The 21,639-nt window shown below is 41.3% G+C and overlaps 1 protein-coding gene across 3 annotated transcripts in view; it reads left to right on the top strand.

Annotated features, from left to right (window-relative positions):
• The window catches only part of LOC148773064 (E3 ubiquitin-protein ligase TTC3-like), a 128,635-nt gene that overhangs the window by 87,635 nt on the left and 19,361 nt on the right, over window positions 1-21,639 (top strand). For all 3 annotated transcript variants that reach the window (XM_088834496.1, XM_088834497.1, XM_088834495.1), the window contains 4 exons: window positions 541-705; window positions 6,278-7,322; window positions 8,251-8,316; window positions 10,542-10,691. In XM_088834496.1, the coding sequence (XP_088690622.1) occupies window positions 541-705; window positions 6,278-7,322; window positions 8,251-8,316; window positions 10,542-10,691 (1,426 nt within the window). The remainder of the gene's footprint in view (window positions 1-540; window positions 706-6,277; window positions 7,323-8,250; window positions 8,317-10,541; window positions 10,692-21,639) is intronic.

Below are 21,639 nucleotides of genomic sequence, written 5' to 3'. Positions count from 1 at the left end.
CATAAGGAAGCTCAGGCACAGTGCAGTTGACTGTGCCTGAGGATACAAAGCTCATACACAGCAGAGCCAGAGTTTAAACCAGCAGTCCGGTTTAGAGCCCACACTCAACACTACTGCAGGTTTGCAGAGTGCTAGACTCTTATACTCTTTAAAAAAAAAAAGAATTTTTAAGTACCTTTTACCAGTCTCAATCTCACTTTAACTTAAATTGATCACCATTGTAATAAAACCTTTCATTTTGCTTTTTAACACGTTACAATTAATACAACATTGATTTTTTTCCTAAACCAGAAGTTTTAAAAAAAATTACTCTTGATAGCATGAGTAAGTAATTATAAATGAAAGAATTTGCTCAGTACTCAGGAATCTCTTGATTAAAGTTGTGGAAAGTTAACTTTTCTGCATTAAATTCTCTGGTAGTCCTGTTTTTGCATCCAAAAGTTGAATAATATGTTATCTTTATTCCAATTTAAATGTTATTCTGGGTCACCTAGAAGTTTATTATTCCCAAGAAAATCATTTGTTTGTTTGTTTTATCAGCAAACGCAGTTTTAATTCTGCGGGCCCCTTTGTAGTGCCTGATCACCTTCGGCAGGATGTAGAAGAATCTGAAGCCCTGTATGAAAAGCACAGAAATGAGTATGTTGTCCGCAATAAGAAGCTGTGGAACATAAACCCAAAACGAAAATGTTCAACTCTATATGAGTAAGTGTCTTAACATTTCTACAACTGTTACATTGATGCTGCCAGTAAAAGATCTTAAGTTGTTTTAAATTTGTGCCCCTTTCTATCTATTAAAAGAATCTGTGTTCGGCTCACAAACTCTGGGGAAGAAAAGTATTTCTATGGCTTTTGGTCATGTATTACACTAAGTTAATTGGAGATTTTTAACTATTAAATTAGAACCCTAATGTTTATTAGTTGTGTCAGTTTGCGCTGCTAATGTAGATTCTTTGTATTTCCAAAACTGTCCTAGTATGTCCTGATAGGAATGATGAATGAAGTTTCTAGCCGTAATCTTCTATCATGAATTCCACAGTATATATTTGACAAGGAATAGTATGATTGTTTGCTCTCATTGTCTTCACGTTGATATGGTGTAGTTGTTTGGTGTCTCCTAAGCCCGGTGACACTTCCTGTGGCTTGGGGAAGTGCTGCCCTTTGCTGGGAAGGGATACCAGGACCTGGTGACTACTGCTGGGAGAGCCGTCCGGCTGGGATGGTAGTCCAGACACAGAGCCCTGTATCTCTGTATTGTACTGAAAACGTGGCCTCCCGACATTCATCTAGGAAAAGATTTCCTTCTAAGAAACTTTGGGCTGAATTACTTTTGGTTTGAAAATGTGAAATTAACACTAGGACTTCTCTTGTGGTCCAGTAAGGTTAGGACTCTGCAGGGGGCACAGGTGGGAACCAAGATCCCACATGCTGTGTGGCCAAAGGAAAAAAAAAGAACACTAAAGTCAAGTCTGAGTGGGGTGGATAGAGTAACAGAGCTCAGGAAAATCTAAAGAGCATTTGCTTTTTTTTTTTCTTTTAAGCTTGGGATTAATAAGTAGTACATGATGCTTTCTTTAGGGAAAGAAGATGAGGGGCTGAGATCTGCAATAGAAAATTAATTTGTAAGCGAACGCCTGGAAAACCCATCACTCATCTGTAATTTGGTTATTTTTTCTATTTTTCTCAGTTGCATTATTCCTCTTCAGTTTAGTTACATGCTCTTGGGTCCCTCTTCATAGTTTTTCTTCAGAGTTGAAGTGCTGAACAAATCATATTCCCAGAGAGCTGGATGACAACCTGGAATCAGCTGTAAAACTATACTGTTGTTGAGTTGCTCAGTCGTGTCCGACCCTTTGTGATCCCATGGACTATAGTCCACCAGGCTCCTCTGTCCCCGAGATTCTCAAGGCAAGAGTACTGGAGTGGGTAGCCATTTCCTTCTCCAGGGGACTAGTATTTCTTAAAACATGCTAGACTTTGCTTCAAGCATCTAAACTAAAACTAAACTGTAGTTTTCAGCAGTTTGCATCTTAAAGACTATATTACCTTTATAAGTGGGAAGAAATTAAGTAACTTTATGAGAAAGTAGGTTGATTTTTTTGTGTTTGGAGTTTATATATTTTTTTGAAATGGAGTTTATATCTTACAATAGGAGAAAGTCAAGTTACAGGAAGTCACACATCAGAACTTAATTCTTTCTTTGAATTTTCAAAAATAAACATGTAATGATGATTGAACGGCAGTGAAACCCGTCTCTGGCCTTCCACTCCCCAAGAAAGATGGAGCCAAAGATGGAGAAGCTCTATACAGTCAGCAAAAACAAGACCAAGAGCTGACTGTGGCTCAGATCATGAACTCCTTATTGCCAAATTCAGACTTAAATTGAAGAAAGTAGGGAAAACCACTAGACCATTCAGATATGACCTAAATCAAATCTCTTATGATTATACAGTGGAAGTGAGAAATAGATTTAAGGGACTATTGCTGATAGATAGAGTGCCTGATGAACTATGGATGGAGGTTCGTGATATTGTATAGGAGACAGGGAGCAAGACCATCCCCATGGAAAAGAAATGCAAAAAAGCAAAACGGCTGTCTGAGGAGGCCTTACAAATAGCTGTGAAAAGAAGAGAAGCAAAAAGCACAAGAGAAAAGGAAAGCTATAAGCATCTGAATGCACAGTTCCAAAGAATAGCAAGGAGAGATAAGAAAGCCTTCCTCGGCGATCAATGCAAAGAAATAGAGGAAAACAGCAGAATAGAAAAGACTGGAGATCTCTTCAAGAAAATTAGAGATACCAAGGGAACATTTCATGCAAAGATGGGCTCGATAAAGGACAGAAATGGTATGGACCTAACAGAAGCAGAAGATATTAAGAAGAGGTGGCAAGAATACACAGAAGAACTGTTCAATAAAGATCTTCACGACCAAGATAATCACGATGGTGTGATCCCTGACCTAGAGCCAGATATCTTGGAATGTGAAGTCAAGTGGGCCTTAGAAAGCATCACTATGAACAAAACTAGTGGAGGTGATGGAATTCCCATGGAGCTATTTCAAGTCTTGAAAGATGATGCTATGAAAATGCTGCACTCAATATGCCAGCAAATTTGGAAAACTCAGCAGTGGCCACAGGACTGGAAAAGGTCAGTCTTCATCCCAATCCCAAAGAAAGGCAATGCCAAAGAATACTCAAACTACCGCACTCATCTCACACGCTAGTAAAGTCATGCTCAAAATTCTCCAAGCCAGGCTTCAGCAATATGTGAACCGTGAACTTCCAGATGTTGAAGCAGGTTTTAGAAAAGGCAGAGGCACCAGAGATCAAATTGCCAACATCCGCTGGATCATGAAGAAAGCAAGAGAGTTCCAGTAAAACATCTATTTCTGCTTCATTGACTATGCCAAAGCCTTTGACGGTGTGGATCACAATGAACTGTGGAACATTCTGAAAGAGATGGGAATCCTAGACCACCTGACCTGCCTCTTGAGAAACCTGTATGCAGGTCAGGAAGCAACAGTTAGAACTGGACATGGAACAACAGACTGGTTCCAAATAGGAAAAGGTGTACGTCAAGGTAGTATATTGTCACCCTGCTTATTTAACTTCTATGCAGAGTACATCATGAGGAACTCTGGGCTGGAAGAAGCACAAGCTGGAATCAAGATTGCCGGGAGAAATAGCAATAACCTCAGATATGCAGATGACACCACCCTTATGGCAGAAAGTGCAAAGGAACTCAAAAGCCTCTTGATGACAGTGAAAGAGGAGAGTGAAAAGGTTGGCTTGAAGCTCAGCATTCAGAAAACAAGGATCTTGGCATCTGGTCCCATCACTTAATGGGAAATAGATGGGCAAACAGTGGAAACAGTGTCAGACTTTATTTTTTTGTACTCCAGAATCACTGCGGATGCTGATTGCAGCCATGAAATTAAAAGACGCTTACTCCTTGGAAGGAAAGTTATGACAAACCTAGACAGCATATTAAAAAGCAGAGACGTTACTTTGCCAACCGGAGTCCGTCTAGTCAAGGCTATGTTTTTTCCAGTGGTCGTGTATGGATGTGAGAGTTGGACTGTGAAGAAAGCTGAGCACCGAAGAATTGATGCTTTTGAACTGTGGTGTTGAAGAAGACTCTTGAGAGTCCCTTGTACTGCAAGGAGATCCAACCAGTCCATCCTAAAGGAGATCAGTCCTGGGTGTTCATTGGAAAGACTGATGCTGAAGCTGAAAGTCCAGTACTTTGGCCACCTCATGTGAAGAGTTGACTCACTGGAAAAGACTCTGATTCTGGGAGGGATTGGGGGCAGAAGGAGAAGGGGACAACAGAGAATGAGATGGCTCGATGGCGTCACTGACTCGATGGACATGAGTTTGAGTGAACTCTGGGAGTTGGTGATGGACAGGGCAGCCTGGCATGCTGTGATTCATGGGGTCGCAAAGAGTTGGACACGACTGAGTGACTGAACTGAACTGAACTGAACTGAATGATAGGCTTGAAGATTATTTTTTTATTGGCCAATGGGTAAAAGAAAAATGAAACTAAACTTTTGTATCTGAAAAGAATGTAGAGTAGAAAGCCTAACAGACATGGAGTTAAGAATATTGAGATAACTGCTTTTTTTTTTATTGACTTAACTATTTTACTTTAAAGTAGGGGATTGGACTGATTTGTTTTCACTGACCCGCTTCATTCTAATGTTTTATGCTACAGATAGTTGAGATAGATGGTATTCTGCATTCGGACAGTATATGGTGTTATGCTGTACTATTATGCTGCTGCTAAGTCACTTCAGTCATGTTCGACTCTGTGTGACCCCATAGACGGAAGCCCACCAGGCTCCCCTGTCCCTGGGATTCTCCAGGCAAGAACACTGGAGTGGGTTGCCATTTCTTTCTCCATGTACTATTATAGTATATGGTATTATACTATACAGTGCAAATAGTATATCTGCAATGCAGGTAGTATATGGTCTTCTGCATTCAGTTTTTGAGTCTGAGTGAACCCCGGGAGTTGGTGATGGACAGGGAGACCTGGCGTGCTGTGATTCCTGGGATCGCAAAGAGTCAGACACGACTGAGGAAAACTGAACCGAGAAGTTCTTTTGTAGTGTTGATTAGTCAAGATTTATTAACCAGTTAAAGTGGAAGATTTCAAAAAGAAAGTAGAAAATGTGATCCTAGCATGCAGCTTTACAGATAGCAGGAGGCTGAAATTGATCGGAGGCTGAATCACAATGTGTTACAAATAGAAATAGCTTTGTGAAATAAGAATCATGTTTTTTCTCCCTGTTGGATTTTGCCTACCAAAAATAACATGGTGGTTCTTGCTTGCTTGTCATGCCTTCTTCCAGGAAAGAGGCAGTTGGGTCCTGATCTTTAATCTGCTTCTTGAAAAACAGAGAAAGGAATCATGAGCATGTAGAAAACAGTGGTTTTTCAAAGGGGCACACTTAGAGCACTAGGGTGGGAATGCTTTCTGAAGTGTTTTTCCCATTTCTGTCCCTTGGCCCCATGCCTACAGTGACATGCACAGGCACTATGGCAGTCCATCAAGGACCGTTTAAGACACTAATGGTCATTGTTCAATTATGAAAATATGCATACACATGTTTGCAAATCATATATCTGATAAGGGGCTAGTACCCAAAATTTATGAAGAGCTGAGGCAACTCAGTAGCAAAAAAAAAAAAAAAATTCAGCTTGGAAGTAGGCAGGTTTGAATAAACATTTTCCCAAAGAAGACATACAGATGGCCAGCAGGTACGTGAAAAGATATTCCAGAGACTTCCTTGGCAGTCCAGTGATTCTCCGCACTTCTAATGTAGGAGGCGTGGGTTTGATCCCTGGTCAGAAAGCTAGATTCACATGCTGCAAATAAAGATCTCACATGCCACAACTAAGACTGAGGGTAGCCAAATAAATATTTTTTTAAAAAATGCAAAAGTAAGTATTAAAATATATATATATATAGACTAATTATTTAATCACAGCTTATAAAAAATAACTTTTTAGTCTTTTTTTTTTTTCCAAAAAAAAAAAAAAACTTTTAAAGAATTCTCTTCTGAGGAGTAGACTTAATTTTATTTATAGTATCATTGATTACAGTTAGCCTTTCTCAGATTTAATATGAGTATAATATGTTTGTTGAGGAGGTGTTCAGGTCAGTTAGAAACGAAGTAGTATTTTGCTTTGGGGGAAATTTTGAGAAATATTTTTTTCAGAAAAGCATATGTAAGTTCTTCCTTATAATAACATGTAAATTTTCCTGCCTAGTTATTTCCCTCAGTTGTTGGAGGAACATGGTCCCTTGGAAATTAGTAACAAGATGTTTTCTGAAGAATATGAGTTCTTCCCAGAAGAAACTATACAGATAGTAAAGGCAGGAGGTTTGAAAACATTTCTCCTGGGATGTCCTCGTTTTGTTCTGATTGACAACTGTATTGCATTGAAGAAAGTTGCGGTACGGCTCAAGAGAAAGAGAAAGAAGAAAAACATTCAGACAAAAGTAGAAGAAATTTCAAAAACAGGAGAGTATTTACAAGTTAAACTACCTCTGAATCCAACTGCCAGGGAATTTAAACCAGATGTAAAGTCCAAACCAGTGTCTGACTTACCTTCAGCACCACCTTCTGAGGACGTGAAGCCTCAGCCTGCATCTGCTAATTCTCCCCAATCAGCTCGTGATACTGGAAAGCCAAAACCAGTTTCCAGTAATTCTTCCAGATCAGTTTCTGAGGATGAGAAGCCTAAAGGGATGTCTTCTGATTATCCCAGGCCTGTCTCTGAGGAGACCGGTCACAAGCCAGTCTCCTCAAATTCTCCCAAACCAGTTCCTGAAGAAATGAAAGCGACCTATTGGCCTCGACCCCATTTGGTCACAGGATACTGTACATATCTTCCCTTTCGGGGGTTTGACATTACCCAGACACCACCAGCCTTCATCAGTGTGTTACCGACTTTGCCCCAGTATAGCATTTACACCCCTCTGGCAAGCGTTCCTATTGAGTATTACCTGCAGAGACCAATACCAGTGGTGCTGTCTTTTGTAGCCAGTGACATAACGGAAGTGCATTTTGAGGCTCATCATTTCAGTGCTGAGGATGCCCCTGGTAACCAGATTGCTTCCGAAACACAAATTCTTGAGGAATCTCTGGAAACACCAGTGAAGTCAGAGTGCAGCTTGGATGGTGCTGATACAGCCCAGAGTGAGGCTAGTGGAAATGATGACTACTGTGGAGATTCTGCCAAGTGGGAAGTAAATCCAGAAAGCACCAATGAAGTAACAAATATTCCATGTACACAAGTGGTTGCTGTACAGGTAAGACTAAAGTGACAAAATCTTCTTAATATCAAAGTCAAATTTTCCTCTTCATTTTTCATTGTCATTATATTTACTAAAATCCTTTAAAACAATGGACCTTATGAACCCTCTTGTAGGGCATGACTGGTAATGCCGGAAGGAATTTTGAAGTGTAGTAAGTAATACCTTTCATCCTCTCCAAGTTTTGCACCAGTTGAGACATAAAGCAGTAGAATCAGCAGATGGAGCCAAAGCACCGCCTTGATAATTAATAAAAGTTGCAGTAGGATGGTGTGGCTCTTTTCTCTAGAGAGTGTCTGTCCCGAGACTGAAGCCCACGACTTAGCAGCTTCCCCACCTCGTTCACAGCAGTGCTGGGACTAGAAGGCCTTCCATCTCGGGTGCTTGCCTCCAAGACAGTGCAAGGAGGAAGAACAGGAAAATGTGCTCTCTGCACTGGCTTCCCAAGAGAAAGAGAAAAAAGAAAAGAGTCAGGGCTGTACATGCCCAGTTTCTCCTCTCAAACCAGCGGGGAAGTGAGGGAGATAAAGGACACAACCAGATGGAGAAAAACGAGAGATATGAATAAATGTTCCTTCTTAGCGAGCTCAAGAATAAGGTTTCTCTGTAGTTAGCTTTATAGGGCATGAATGCATGAAACCCTGATTGGTTATCCTGTTACACATTAAGTTTTTTAAAAGCTTTCTAGGAAGCTTTGAAAAATTATGTTAAGAGTAATGAACCAAAATCATTTTCACTTTTACGAGTTCCAAACGATACTCTTTCCTGGTACAAACATTTGTAGAAAGCATAGAATGTTATCTAAGCTGGCAAAAAAATTAAAACCTTGAAAATATTATGGGCATGTTTCAAAATGTTATCAGGTGATGGATTTATTTTACTAGAGCATTTGAGACAGATTGAATGTGCTTGTTTTGCCCCAAAGGTGTCTTGGGATATAACACATCAGGAAGTCAATACTGAGCCATATGGTCCTTTTGAGGCACAACAGGTGAGTCAGAACTGTATTAAACTGTTTAAAGTTTTAATTTTCATTACTTTAACTAAATGGGAATGATGAACTTTGAACTATTTTGAAGCAAGTTATTCCATATAAAACATCATAGAATAAGTCTTGTTTAGTCACCAAGTCATGGCTGACTCTCTTGTTGACTCCATGGCTCCTCTGTCCATGGTATTTCTCAGGCAAGCATACTGGAGTGGGTTACCATTTCCTCCTCCAGAGGATATTCCCAGCTCGGGGATTAAACCTGCGTCTCCCACATTGGCAGGCAGAGTCTTTACTGCTGAGCCACCAGGGAAGTAGAATAAGCTTTAGAACATAACAAAAAAATTGTTGTATTTTTATTGTTCAAATTTGGGAAAGAGAGGCAGAGGAAAAGTTTTTTCTATCTTAGCAGCTTTATTGTTTTAACTGGTATAATGAGCTTGTATTTATAAATAAAAGTTTATTCATGTGAATAATACAGAAATTATTATCAAAATCTTAAACACTTTAAGGACGATTCAATTAGAAAATTTATTAATATAAGTACTGTGTGATAGATCGTTAAGGGAAAAGTCATTTGATCAACTCCATAGTTGAAAAGGTATTGGATAAAATTCAAGTTTTTTTCTTGACTAAAACTCATAATCAAGTGAGAATAGCTGAATACTTCTCAGCATGCTTGTATCTTTCCCTTTTAAGCCAAACCCCATCATCCTGCTTAAATATTGTGTATCATCATTAATATTTATTATTGTCCTGGAGATGTTGGTTGATAAAAGTAGATAAGAGAAAAAATAAAATTTTAAAGGTGGAGGTGTAAAATATCATTATTTATAGAGGCTAAGACTGTGTCCCTGTAAAATCCAAAATGATCGATCAGAAACCAATACCAAAATGTAAGAGAATTTAGAAACACAAATGGATAAAATATCTTCCTGTATGTAAACAACCCATTGCAAAACATAGTAAGGGAAAAGATTTCATTCTCAGTAGGGAAAGAAAACTTTAAAATGCTACTGAGAGACACACAGAATACTTAAGTAAATGAGAGATGTTCAACGTACTTGAATAGGAAGACCTAGTATTAGAGGGATTGGCTTTCTAAAGATTTTAATTTAACAGCCTCAAAACAGACATGAATAGAATGCATATTATCTGTTGCTACATAACAAACAGTGTCTCTGTCAGCAGTTTAGGACATATGAATTAATTCATAATACCAAGCTGCAGTGTGATTCTTTTGCTGAATTGAGAATTAAAATAGAAATAACTAAGATCTGAAACCGTAAAGGCTTGTTCATGGATTCATCATCTAGTTGATTATTTATGGACTGTATTCATAGTGCCGAACTTTCAGTCTGGACGACATAAACAGCAGACTGGTGTGTGCGGTCAGCTTGGCCATAGTTCAGAGTTCTCTGACAATGAACAAAATTTCAGAACCTCAGTTCCCTGCTTTTGTACACTTGGAAGATAGCAGTGTGCTGTAAGAGGTGCAGGGGAGGGGAAAGGTGGTCTAGGTGTATGCATCTGGCTTAGCTTCCCAAGCCTGGCTGCCAGAGCCCTCGTAGCTGGGCAGAGCAGTTGACTGACTGGTGCTCCTTTCACAAGTGTGTGACTGCTGCCCGTCTCAGCAGGATGAAAGACTTACAGATACATAAATGCTGCTTATTGTTTGCCAACATTTCACAGTACAGTATGACTTCTGTTTGCTTTTTTTTTAAAGCTGTCCAGGAGACAATTACATAACTGAAAATAATTTCTTGATAATATTTTAAGTCATCTTTTAAAAATAATCAGCAGCCGTCTATTTCAAACGCTATAAAAGTAGGGCCAAAACTAATGTGTCCTATTCATATCTAATGCATGCATAGTATTTGCGGTTCTTAAAGCCAGTAAATAGTTCTTGATGTTAATTGTGGAGGATGACAGTCATATCAGACTATTTAATACTGAACCCTTCTAACACAAATATTCAGAGCTAATTATGGTGCATATTGGAAAGTCTCCTTATGAATTCCAGTAATATGAATAACTTTTTTAAAAAAGAGCTGACTTTGCTAAACAGTGTAAGGGGTTTTAAATTCTTGAATTATTGTGACATTTTCCTTGTAAATTTTCATCTGCCTTATATCCTCTTTTGTTTATCTGAAGACACATTTCAGAACAAAATTAGAAATAGGCTTTTAAAACTACTTTTGACAGGTAATTTTGTATTATATTTGTAGGGGGGTATTTCACAGGTTGAAAAGGAGTACCAGGTTTTACAAGACCGGCTTAAGGAAGCATGTGAAAATTATGAACAGAGCAATGTCAAGGGCTCAGAAGAAACCAAGGACTTGGAAGAAAAGTTGAAAAGAAATGTTGAAGAAAATAAGGTAATCCTGTCTGAAACGTTTCACTCTTTTTAATAGCATGTGGCATCATTCAGAGAATTGTGCTTGTGTAGCCTCTGTTAGCTGAGCTGCTGCATTTTTGGCTAAACAAAGGATTCTTTCTCACTGTTGCCTATTGCACATTTTTTTATGATATTAGAGTGACAGTGTTTTTATTTGCAGTGTTTTACAAGCTCTACAAGTTGTCATATAAGAAAAGGGCTGTGAATCTGAATTTTCATTTATCCATAACTTGGTTTCCTTGATTAGCTAAAACTATTTCCTGGTAAGTTACAAGTTAAATTCTTCTGTATAGTGAGAGTAGTGGTGTAGCACTAGAGGCTCCACACGTGAGGCCCAGAGGCATACTGCCTGGTTTCAGGTCCAGGCTTCATTCTACACTAGTTCTGTTCTTGGGCAGACTGGTGTGTGTGGTGTGTGTGTAACATCTCTGCTTTAGTGCTGTAGTTCGGGTAATAATTGCTCCCATTTTATGGGGTTAGATTTTTGTTTCATTTGTTTTTGGTTGCACTCGGTCTTCATTGCTGCATGTGGGCTTTCTCTGGTTGTGGAGAGCAGGGGCTACTCTTCATTGCGGTGCCCAGGCTTCTCACTGTGGTGGCCTCTCATTGCAGCGTACAGGCTCTGGGGCGCAGGTGTTGTGGTGCACCAGCTTAGTTGCTCTGCGGCATGTGGAATCGTCCTGGACCCGAAACTGGACCCACGGCCCCTGCACTAGCAGGCAGATTCTTATCCACTGTGCCACTGGAAGTCCTCATGGTGGTTTTGATGTGCCTTTCTCTCATGAAGAGTAATACTGAGCATCTTTTTATGTGCCTATTGGCCATCTTAATGTTTTCTTTGGAAAAATGTCTGTTCAGGTCTTCTGCCTATTGTTTAATCAGGTTGTAAAAACTGAAATCTTAAGAAAGGAAGAATTTGTTTCAGAAGTCTGAATCATTAGCTGAGGTCACATACTGAATAGAAGAAAATTAGCTGTGGGACCTTAAACAATAAACTTCCTTGTTGAGATTTAAGTATATCCAGAAGAAAAGGGTTGGTTTGTAGAGGTGACTGTTATAACACTCCTTAGACATGTTTTCACTTGGGATGAGACTGGGGAGATTTAAAAAATTAGAAGGAACCAGCCTTTCAGCTCAGTTGCCCAGTTGAATGAAATCTTCCTGATTACAGGAAGAGGGGAAAATGAACAAAAATAAAACCTTTCACAGAGACTTATAGAACACTAATTTGGATAAACTACTTGGGGGGCTTAACAAAACAAAACATTTTTGTAAACTTCATATTGTGTCAGGAAAATTCAGTTTTAATAAACCCCTATGAGAATGCTTGTGTCTGCCCAATTAAGTGATGCAGACAGATGCAGACACAACCACTTGATTTGAGGGGGTCATCTGGTGAGTGAGGGACTCCCTGATAGCTCAGTTGGTAAAGAATCTGCCTGCAATGCGGGAGACCCTGGGTCGGGAAGATCCACTGGAGAAGGGCTAGGCTACCAATTCCAGTATTCTTGGACTTCCCTTGTGGCTCAGCTGGTAAAGAATCCGCCTGCCAGGTCAGGGAGACCTGGGTTCAATCCCTGGGTTGGGAAGATCCCCTGGAGAAGGGAAAGGCTACCCACTCCAGTGTTCTGGCGTGGAGAATTCCATGGACTCTAGTCCATGGGATTGCAAAGAGATGGACACGACTGAGCGACTCTCACTTTCACATTTCACTTTCTGGTGAGTGAGGTTCCTTTCTTTCTGGTAGAGGCTTGTCCAGCTTTAAAAGCACCTGGTTTGACTGGGTCCTGTGTTTGTGCAGTTCATCAAGACTTCTTTGTACACTGGACCAAGAAATGTACAGTAAATGAGCACCCAGGGAGGAGGGCTGTGAGAGAGCAGCAGCTTTGACCAGTGGGCTTGGGCTCTTGACCTGCTTCTTAACTTTGCTGAGACTCTGGGCCTGGTTCCATGGGGTTGTGCTTAAGAGTAGTCAGTCCATTTTTTAAAAAGAGCCCTTGTTTAGTCCCTCAAATTGCAGACCTGTTAGGTTATTAGACTCTCCATGCGAAATGTATACCTGTTTCCTTTCAGGATAAATTGTTCACCTGAGTTCTTATGTTGTTTATACAAAAGAGCAAGTGAGATTTAGCTGTGATTTTCTTTCTTAATTAGGATTATGCTCATAATTCACTCGTGGAAAAATCTTTTATAAATATAAATTTTTGCTTTTGTTGATCTTTCCCTAGGCCTTTGACTCTGTCAATCACTAAGGTTATGAGTTAATATTTTTATTTAAGTTTTTTTTATTCCACGTTTAGTTGTAATTAGATGCAGCTTTATAGAGAAGAGAGAGGCACGCTGTAGCAAACCATGCTTAAGAACTCAGGCAGTGCAGTCAGACTGCCTGACTGGTGACCCCAGCCCCACCACTTAGTGGCTTTGGCACCTAAAATAATTTACTGTCTCTTTGACCCTCAGTTTCCTCATTAATCATACAATCTGTACTTCATAATTTTGTGAGGTCTCGCAGGGGGTGGTTGAAAAGGGATGGGGGAGTGGCTCAAGATGAGTAGGGGAAAGAATTGCCCCTCCCAGAATGCTGTAGTGCCTTGTTGAGAAAAATAACTTATTTACAAAGCATTTGAAGAATGCTGAGCATTTACAAAGCATCAGTAAAGATCTAGGCTAGCTATTGAATGTAGCTGATGGAGTTTGATTTTCATGAGCTAGAAATGGCCTTTAATAATTAGCCTAGCTAATTCTCTATTCCCTGCCAGAGGAAAATAACAATTCTAAAGCCAGAATCTCCTATTGTTCTTAAAGTGCCTCTAACTTGTAATGATGCTATGAAAGTGCTGCGCTCAGTATGCCAGCCAATTTGGAAAACTCAGCAGTGGCCAGAGGAAAAGGTCAGTTTTCATTCCAGTCCCAAAGAAAGGCAATGTCAAAGAATGCTCAAACTACCACACAGTTATACTCATCTCCCACGCTAGTAAAGTCATGCTCAAAATTCTCCAAGCAGTCCAGGCTTCAGCAGTATGTGAACCATGAACTTCCAGATGTTCAAGCTGGTTTTAGAAAAGGCAGAGGCACCAGAGATCAAATTGCCTACAACTGTTGGATCATCGAAAAAGTGAGAGAGTTCCAGAAAAACATCTGCTTTAATGACTACGCCAAAGCCTTTGACTGTGTGGATCACAACAAACTGTGAAAAATTCTTCAAGAGATGGGAATACCAGAGCACCTGACCTGCCTCCTGAGAAATTTGTATGCCAGTCAGGAAGCAACAGTTAGACCTGGACATGAAACAACAGACTGGTTCCAAAAAGGGAAAGAAGTACATCAAAGTTGTATATTGTCACCCTGCTTATATAACTTATATGCAGAGTACATCATGAGAAATGCTGGGCTGGAGGAAGCCCAAGCTGGAATCAAGATTGCTGGGAGAAATATCAATAACCTCAGATATGCAGATGACACCACTCTTTTGCCAGAAAGTGAAGAAGAACTAAAGAGCCTCTTGATGAAAGTGAAAGAGGAGAGTGAAAAAGTTGGCTTAAAGCTCAACATTCAGAAAACTAAGGTCATGGCATCTGGTCCCATCACTTCATGGCAAATAGATGGGGAAACAGTGGAAACAGTGACAGAGTTTATTTTGGGGGGGCTCCAAAATCACTGCCAATGGTGACTGCAGCCATGAAATTAAAAGACACTCCTTGGAAGAAAAGCTATGATCAACCTAGACAGCATATTAAAAAGCGGTGATCTTACTTTGCCAACAAAGGTCTGTCTAGTCAAGGCTATTGTTTTTCCAGTAGTCATGTGTGGATGTCCCAGAGTTGGACTATAAAAAAAGCTGACTGCTGAAGAATTGATGCTTTTGAACTATGGTACTGGAGAAGACTCTTGAGAGTCCCTTCGCCTGCAAGGAGTTCCAACCAGTCCATTCTAAAGGAGATCAGTCCTGACTATCCATTGGAAGTACTGATGCTGAAGCTGAAACTCCAATACTTTGGCCACCCGATGCGAAGAGCTGACCCATTTGAAAAGACCCTGATGCTGGGAAAGATTGAAGGCGGGAGGAGAAGGGGACGACAGAAGATGAGATGGTTGGATGGCATCACCGACTCAATGGACATGAGTCTGAGTAAACTCCGGGAGCTGGTGATGGACAGGGGGACCTGGTGTGCTTCAGTCCGTGGGGTCGCAAAGAGATACAACTGAACGACGGTAATGAACTGAACTGAACTTGGAACTGACAGGTCATAACTGGTTGCCGTATTGCTCAGGGGCATATGTTCTCTCTCTCTCTTTTAAAAATTCTTTATTTTATTTTTTTTTTTTCCTGGGTCTTCATTGCTGCACGGGGTTTCTTTAGTTGCTGCAAGTGGGGCTACTCTCTAGCTGTGGTCTGCGGGCTTCTCGTCGTAGTGGCTTCTCTTGTTGCGGAGCGAGGGCTTCCGTAGTTGTGGTTCCTGGGCTCCAGAGCACAGGCTCATTATTTTTGGCACACAGGGTTTGTCAGGTCTTCCTGGACCAGGGATCAAACCAATGTCCCCTGCATTGCAAGGCGATTCTTACTCACTGGACCACCAGGAAAGCCTTCTTTTTTGTTTTATTAAGGTAAAGTTCACATTTAACCATTACAAAGTATACAGTTCAGTTGTTTTCAATATATTCACCATGTCATATAATCACCACCACCACCTAATGCCAGAGTTGTTTTCATCACTCCAAAAAGAAGCTATATTCCCATTAGGCAGTCACTCCCCATCTTTTGAAGGTCAGATATTGTTAAGGTGCTTTAATGAGATTTGCCTAATGATGGGTATGGGCTTCCCTGATAGCTCAGTTGGTAAGAAATCTGCCTGCAATGCAGGAGACCCCAGTTCGATTCCTGGATTGGGAAGATCCCCTGGAGAAGGGAAAGGCTACCCACTCCAGTATTCTGGCCTAGAAAATTCCATGGACTGTGTAGTCCATGGGGTAGCAAAGAGTTGGACTTTCACTCAAGATGGGTATTTTAGTTGGCGTTGACTCTTAAAACAGTCAAAATAATTTTGGCCTAGATGAATTTATGGAATAGAATCTGAAACTTTGTGCTGTTTCAACAGAATCTTGGGTCCCTGTCTACCCCAAACTTCCTCAGCCCACATCTGCACAGAGGTGTGGTCCTGTTCAGTCATGGTCCTTGCCAAGTTCAGCTCTTTTCTAATCTAGCATTTATGGAGCTCACGTTATGTGCTGTACTCAGTTGTAAATGTTTTAGCTGTATTATTTTATTAAATCTGAAAGCAATTTTAGTGCACTAGTGTTCCAGTATGTCGCATTGTCTCCATTTTACTGATGAGGAAATGGAGTTTGGACTCACTAAGGTGTCTTGCTCCAAGTTGCACCAGCAGTAAGCAGGAGAACAGGTGGTGAGTGTCAGGCTCCAGATCCATTAAGAGAATGTTGGTTCCACAGCCAGTTGAAAAACATTTCCCAGCACTCCCAGTGTATCGGTTAACTGATGCCACAGTGATGCTGAGTAAAAGTCTCAGTGACACGTGACAATAAATATCACATGTGCGAGTCTGCAAGTTAGCCGATCCTGATTGAACTTGGCTGGACGGCTTCACCTTTGGATCAGCTTGGGCTCTGCTGTTCTTGTCTCTGCTTGCTCACATATTGGGGTCATCTGGCTGTAGACCGATCTACGGTGGCCTCAGCTGGGGCAGCAGGGGCAACTCCTTCTGTTCCGTGTGTCTTTCACCTTCCAGTGTGAGTCCAAGGGCAAGCAAGAACCAGCTCTGCTAATACCCCATCAGGCAAAGCAAGTCCCAAAGCTGGCTGAGGTTCAAGAGGTGGGGAAAGGGATGCTCCTGAGTGAAGGGAACTCCAGGGCCCCATGACGGAGGGTGTAGATGGGGAGTGCAGGATGGGCTGTGTGTGCCATCCCTCTGCCACAGTAGGTTTGCGCCGTAACTCATGAACACTCAGCAGTCACTCGTGCTTGAAACCCCCCTGTGGTGGTTCCTACTCCATCTCCAGCCTTCTTCTCTGCTGGTTCTCTGTGTCGTCCTCTACACTGAAAGGGTAGTGAAGCTTGTCGTGTGGTTTTCTCACTTCTGGACCTCTTCCCAGCACTGGTGTTTCCACCTCAAGGGCTTCTCCGTCCCCATGCCTGGCTCACCCCTCATCCTTTGGGTCCACCTCAGGTATCACTCTGTGGAGGAAGCAGTCACCGAGAGAACCTCAGCCTTGGTTAGAGGCCTTTGTTAATGCAGTAGTGGCAATGACCACCTCACTGTTTCACTTGGCTTAATGTTTTCGAGGTCCATCCAAGTACACCGGTCCATGTGACATGGATCAGTGCTTCATTCCTTCTTACTGCTGAATAACATTCCGTTGTATGCCATATCACATTTTATTAACCCATTCATCTGTAAATGAACTTTTGAATTCTTTTTATTTTTTGACTGTTACGAATAACACGAATATCTGAGTACAAGTTTTAGTGTGGACATATGTTTTCATTTCTTTTGGATGTATACCTAGGAGTGGAAATGCTAGGTCATCTGTTAACTCCATATTTAAGAGTTTGAGAAACTACCAGACTATTCTAAAACAGTTGCACCATCTTATATTCCCACCAGCAGTGTATGAGGATCCAGTCTCTCTGTGTTCTCATTAACACTTTCTATCATCCATCTTTTTTATTTTAGTTCTTCTAATGGGTGTAAACTGGTTTCTCATTGTAGTTTTGATTTGTGTTTCCCCAAAGGCTAATGGTGTTGAGCATCTTATATGTGTTTAATGTCTATTTTTATATACTTGGAAAGTGCGAGAAGTATCTGTTTTAATCCTTTGCCCACTTATTAATTGGATTTTTTGTTTTTTATATTGAATTAAGAGTCTTTTTATATATATATATATATACACACATATACACGTATGTATATATGTATCCTTGGTACAAATTTCTTATCAAATATATGATTTAAAAATATTTTCTCTCATCTTTCCATATTTGCAGATTTTTTTCTCGTATGCCCCATTCTGTGGGTTGTTTTTTTTTTTTTTTTCACTTTTTTGATGTTATCATTTGCAACACACAAGTTCTAAATTTTCAATATAGTCAAGTTTCTCTAATTTTTCTTTTGTTCTTATGCTTTTGATGTCATAGCTGAGAAACCACTGTCAAACCCAAGATCAGCAATATTTACTCCTATGCTCTATAGGGTTTTATAGTTTTAGCTCCCCTACGTAGGCCTGTGATCCACTTTGAGTTAATTTTTTGTGTATGGTATAGTAATTATCTTTCATGCATATTTCTCCCACTGTCATCCCCCTGAGAGTGAGGACTGTTTCTTAGCCATCCATGGATCTCAGTGTGCAGACTAGGAGCTCTGCCAGTGTTACCCAGCAGTGTGTACTTGGGCCCCTGCTGCTGCTGCTGCTAAGTCACTTTAGTCGTGTCCGACTCTGTGTGACCCCATAGACGGAAGCCCACCAGGCTCCCCCGTCCCTGGGATTCTCCAGGCAAGAACACTGGAGTGGGTTGCTATTTCCTTCTCCAATGTGTGAAAGTGAAAAGTGAAAGTGAAGTCGCTCAGTTGTGTCTGACCCTTAGCGACCCCATGAACTGCAGCCTACCAACCAGGCTCCTCCATCCATGGGATTTTCTAGGCAATAGTACTGGAGTGGCTTGCCATTGCCTTCTCCGACTTGGGCCCCTACGAAGTGAGTTTACTGAATTGTGTTTTCATAGTCCATCAGCCTACGGAAAGGTCGTCAGGCCTGTAAGACCTGTGATGACTGTTGCTTTATTTACTCCTAGTATGTAGTGGAAGGTAGCACTCATTCTTTGATTTGACAGATATTTATATTGGATGCTCCTTGAGTGCCAGGCTTCGTGCTGATCTTCCAAGACTTTTATGTAGCACCCTCTTCATGAGGCCAGGTAGGCATGGTGGTCACCTCCGTCACAGTAGTGACTTAGCAAATTCAAGATCAGAAGATCAGCACGGTTGTGAATTGATCTGTCCCCAGGCTGCAGGAAGTGTCACCGAACTGTTGAACCTCTTCTGCCTAAAAACGGTTGGCCTGCACATCTCAAGGCCGCGGAAGTCAAATCTGCTCCTGAGGCAGGACTTGAAATTCATGAAGGACCTGGGCTGGTGAGAGGCACATTCGTGGTATTGAATCTGCTTGCCACGAGCATCCAAAACGCTGGTGTCTAAAGCTGATGAGGGCGGAATGTTCTTCTAAGTCGATGCCCCTTTTGACTCAAAGCCGTTATTTCCCAGGGAATCTGTGTAGCTTGGCTCCAGGGTACCCTGTCCGCTCTGAAGGAGGAGACCCTGAGTTTCTGTGGCTGAACCCTTGTCCTCAGTGACCTGGCCACATTCTAAGCCTAAGCAGGAAGGTCAGATTATAGGGAACCTAATCAGAGGTGGGACCTGAAAGGCTCCCTAAAGCAAAAATGAAATTGAGATACCATTAAGCAGTTGTTGATACTAGTAGAATTTCAAGCTGGAAAATATTAAATTTCTTTTTTTAGTTTCTTGTAAATGTTGCTCCATCCTGACTTGCACAGTAATTGTTAGAAATAGTAGTCCAGAGTATATTTTATTTATAAATGACTGGCATTTACAGGCATGTGCACTACCAGTCTGCTCACACTGAAGAGATGACACTTTGAAAAACTGGAATGAAACTTTAGAGAGTTCGTAGGTTCAGAAGAAGTTTCAAAAGGCAGCCCTTACGTAAGATAGCTGACGGAGAAGGCTGTGTCTCAGGTGGTGGGGGGGTACTAGCCATCCAGAGCCTCAAGACACAGCGTTTCTTTTCTCTTTGTTACATGGCCTGAAACTCTGACAGATATCGCAGCCCTGCAGCCTTTCTCACCAGGCAGAGATAACACATTCGTATTTTAGAAAGCAAACAAACAAGTATTGGACTTGCCAAATAAGACATGTGTGCCAACTCTGTGTAGATTAGAGAATCACTTACGCTAAAGAGTGAAGTGTGAATACTTCCAGGTGAGTCAAAGTGGGTCTTTCTAGTACTGTGCTGCCGTCAGGCGCTCTTTGGGTGAGAGATTGAAAAGGAAGGAGAGGAGAGACGTTGTGGAAGTGTGCCTGGGCGCTGGGCAGGCCCTCGACTGGGGGGTGCTTAAGTCAGGGGTCCAGAGAAACTCGAGGGTGCAGAGTAAGGAAGGGCCCCCAGTGGGTGGAATCGAATACCAAAAGGACGGCGGGAGGCTGTGAAGATGGACATGAATCTTTTCAAACCTGTCTCAGAGGGTAGCCTTTGCTTTCCTCTTTGACTCTCCCAGCGTCGCATGTTCTGCTCCAGCACCCCGGTGGAGATTTATTTCTTTCTCAGTCAAATAGACTCATGGTCTGGGAATGTGCCCTCTTTAACACTGTAGACCTCATTTTGTTCCGCTTACAAGTGGAACTGAGAGCTTCTTGGAAGAGAAATGTTGGCTGTTTAACTGATGTTTCTAATATAACTTTCTATGGGAAAGTGCATTCCAAGTTACAGCCAATGAACTGGGTGAATGGACTTTGAAATTGTAGTGTTAATAGGTGGGAGTTTCCCCTGTTGGGAAAGGTGTTTGGGGAGCAAAACACACCTGACTTGATGGTGTGCTAACCTGTGCTAGAAGAGCCTGTTGGCAGATGTGTGAATCAACAGAACTTAGAAGTACGTTACTCCTTTCTCTGTGGTTGTGTTGAAAGGTGGTTATTTGTTACTTCAGTTTAGTATTTTATTCCTTGGATATGTAGCCTTTGTCAGACACCTATAAACTTCTCTGTCACATCAAAATGATTGCAGGTTCAAAATTATTGAGTTCTTAATATATATTTTACTGTTGACTCAAATTTATTTAAAAATACCTATCTAGGTTGATTTCTCTCCTGTATGTCTTCCATAGTCTCCTGTTTTGTTAATAGACTTTTGTTTAGTTATTCATCCAGGGTAGAGATTCTGTCACCTTCCACTTTACATCGTATATTCACATGGACACACGATCTTCTTATCCATGCTAGTCTTCTGAAGGGTCCTTTATTTCTTTTTATCATCCCTTTAGTTACCTCTGTCATCCTCATTGTGTCTCACCTGGGCTACTGCAGTGAGATTTTATCTTCTTCTAATACAGAGTATTTGACATTAAAGGTTATAATTCCTAATGGGCTGTGAAGTCAGTTTAATGATGGTGACTAAAGTTGTTCTTAATAATAGAATAGAAATATAGGAAACCATCTCAGAAAGTAAGGGCAGTGTTTTCAGCTCTGTGTGTATATAGATGCATAAATGTATGTACATAATGCTGGGGATCATGATTAAAATGTATTTGCTGATGTGGGTCACAATAAGAAAATATCTGAGAAAGTCAAGAAAATGAGAAAGCTGCTGTTCTGGTCTAACCTTCATGTACCCTCTTTCCCTTGATCTGCCTCTGTGTTTTTCTGAAATAAGAATCTCATCATCTCACAACCCTGCTGAAGAGCCTTCAGTGACTTCCTGTTGTCTGCAGGATGAGGTCCACACTCCTCAGCATTGCTCACAAGGCCCCTGATCATTTTACCCCAAGGTGTCCCAGGCGCCTGAGGTCCTAACACCTACCTCATACTATTGCGTACAGACATGCCTTTCTCTTCTAACCTTCTGCCTCTCCACGCCCACTACTTGGAATCCATTCTCCCTGGGACAGCCCCATCTCTGAAGACAGAGATCAAATTGCACTGATTTGGAGAATCCCTTCCCGAGTGCCAAAGCATCTGCCATGTCTCTGCCCATCCTCGTTTGAGGGCTGAGGCTGTGTATTGTGTGACTTCATGTCCCAGGCTCGGCCTGGGTAGCGCGTACAGCCAACTCCTGAGTGTGTGTTCTGAGGAACTGTAGTCATTGGTTAAGCTAGTTCACCACCGCAACACTAGTCTCTTGGGCTC

Source organism: Moschus berezovskii, chromosome Y (genome assembly GCF_049115385.1).
Source record: "Moschus berezovskii isolate FMDL1 chromosome Y, NW_MosBer_1.0, whole genome shotgun sequence".
In the NCBI taxonomy this organism is placed as follows: Eukaryota; Metazoa; Chordata; class Mammalia; order Artiodactyla; family Moschidae; genus Moschus; species Moschus berezovskii.
This window is presented reverse-complemented; position numbering and strand designations above follow the sequence as displayed.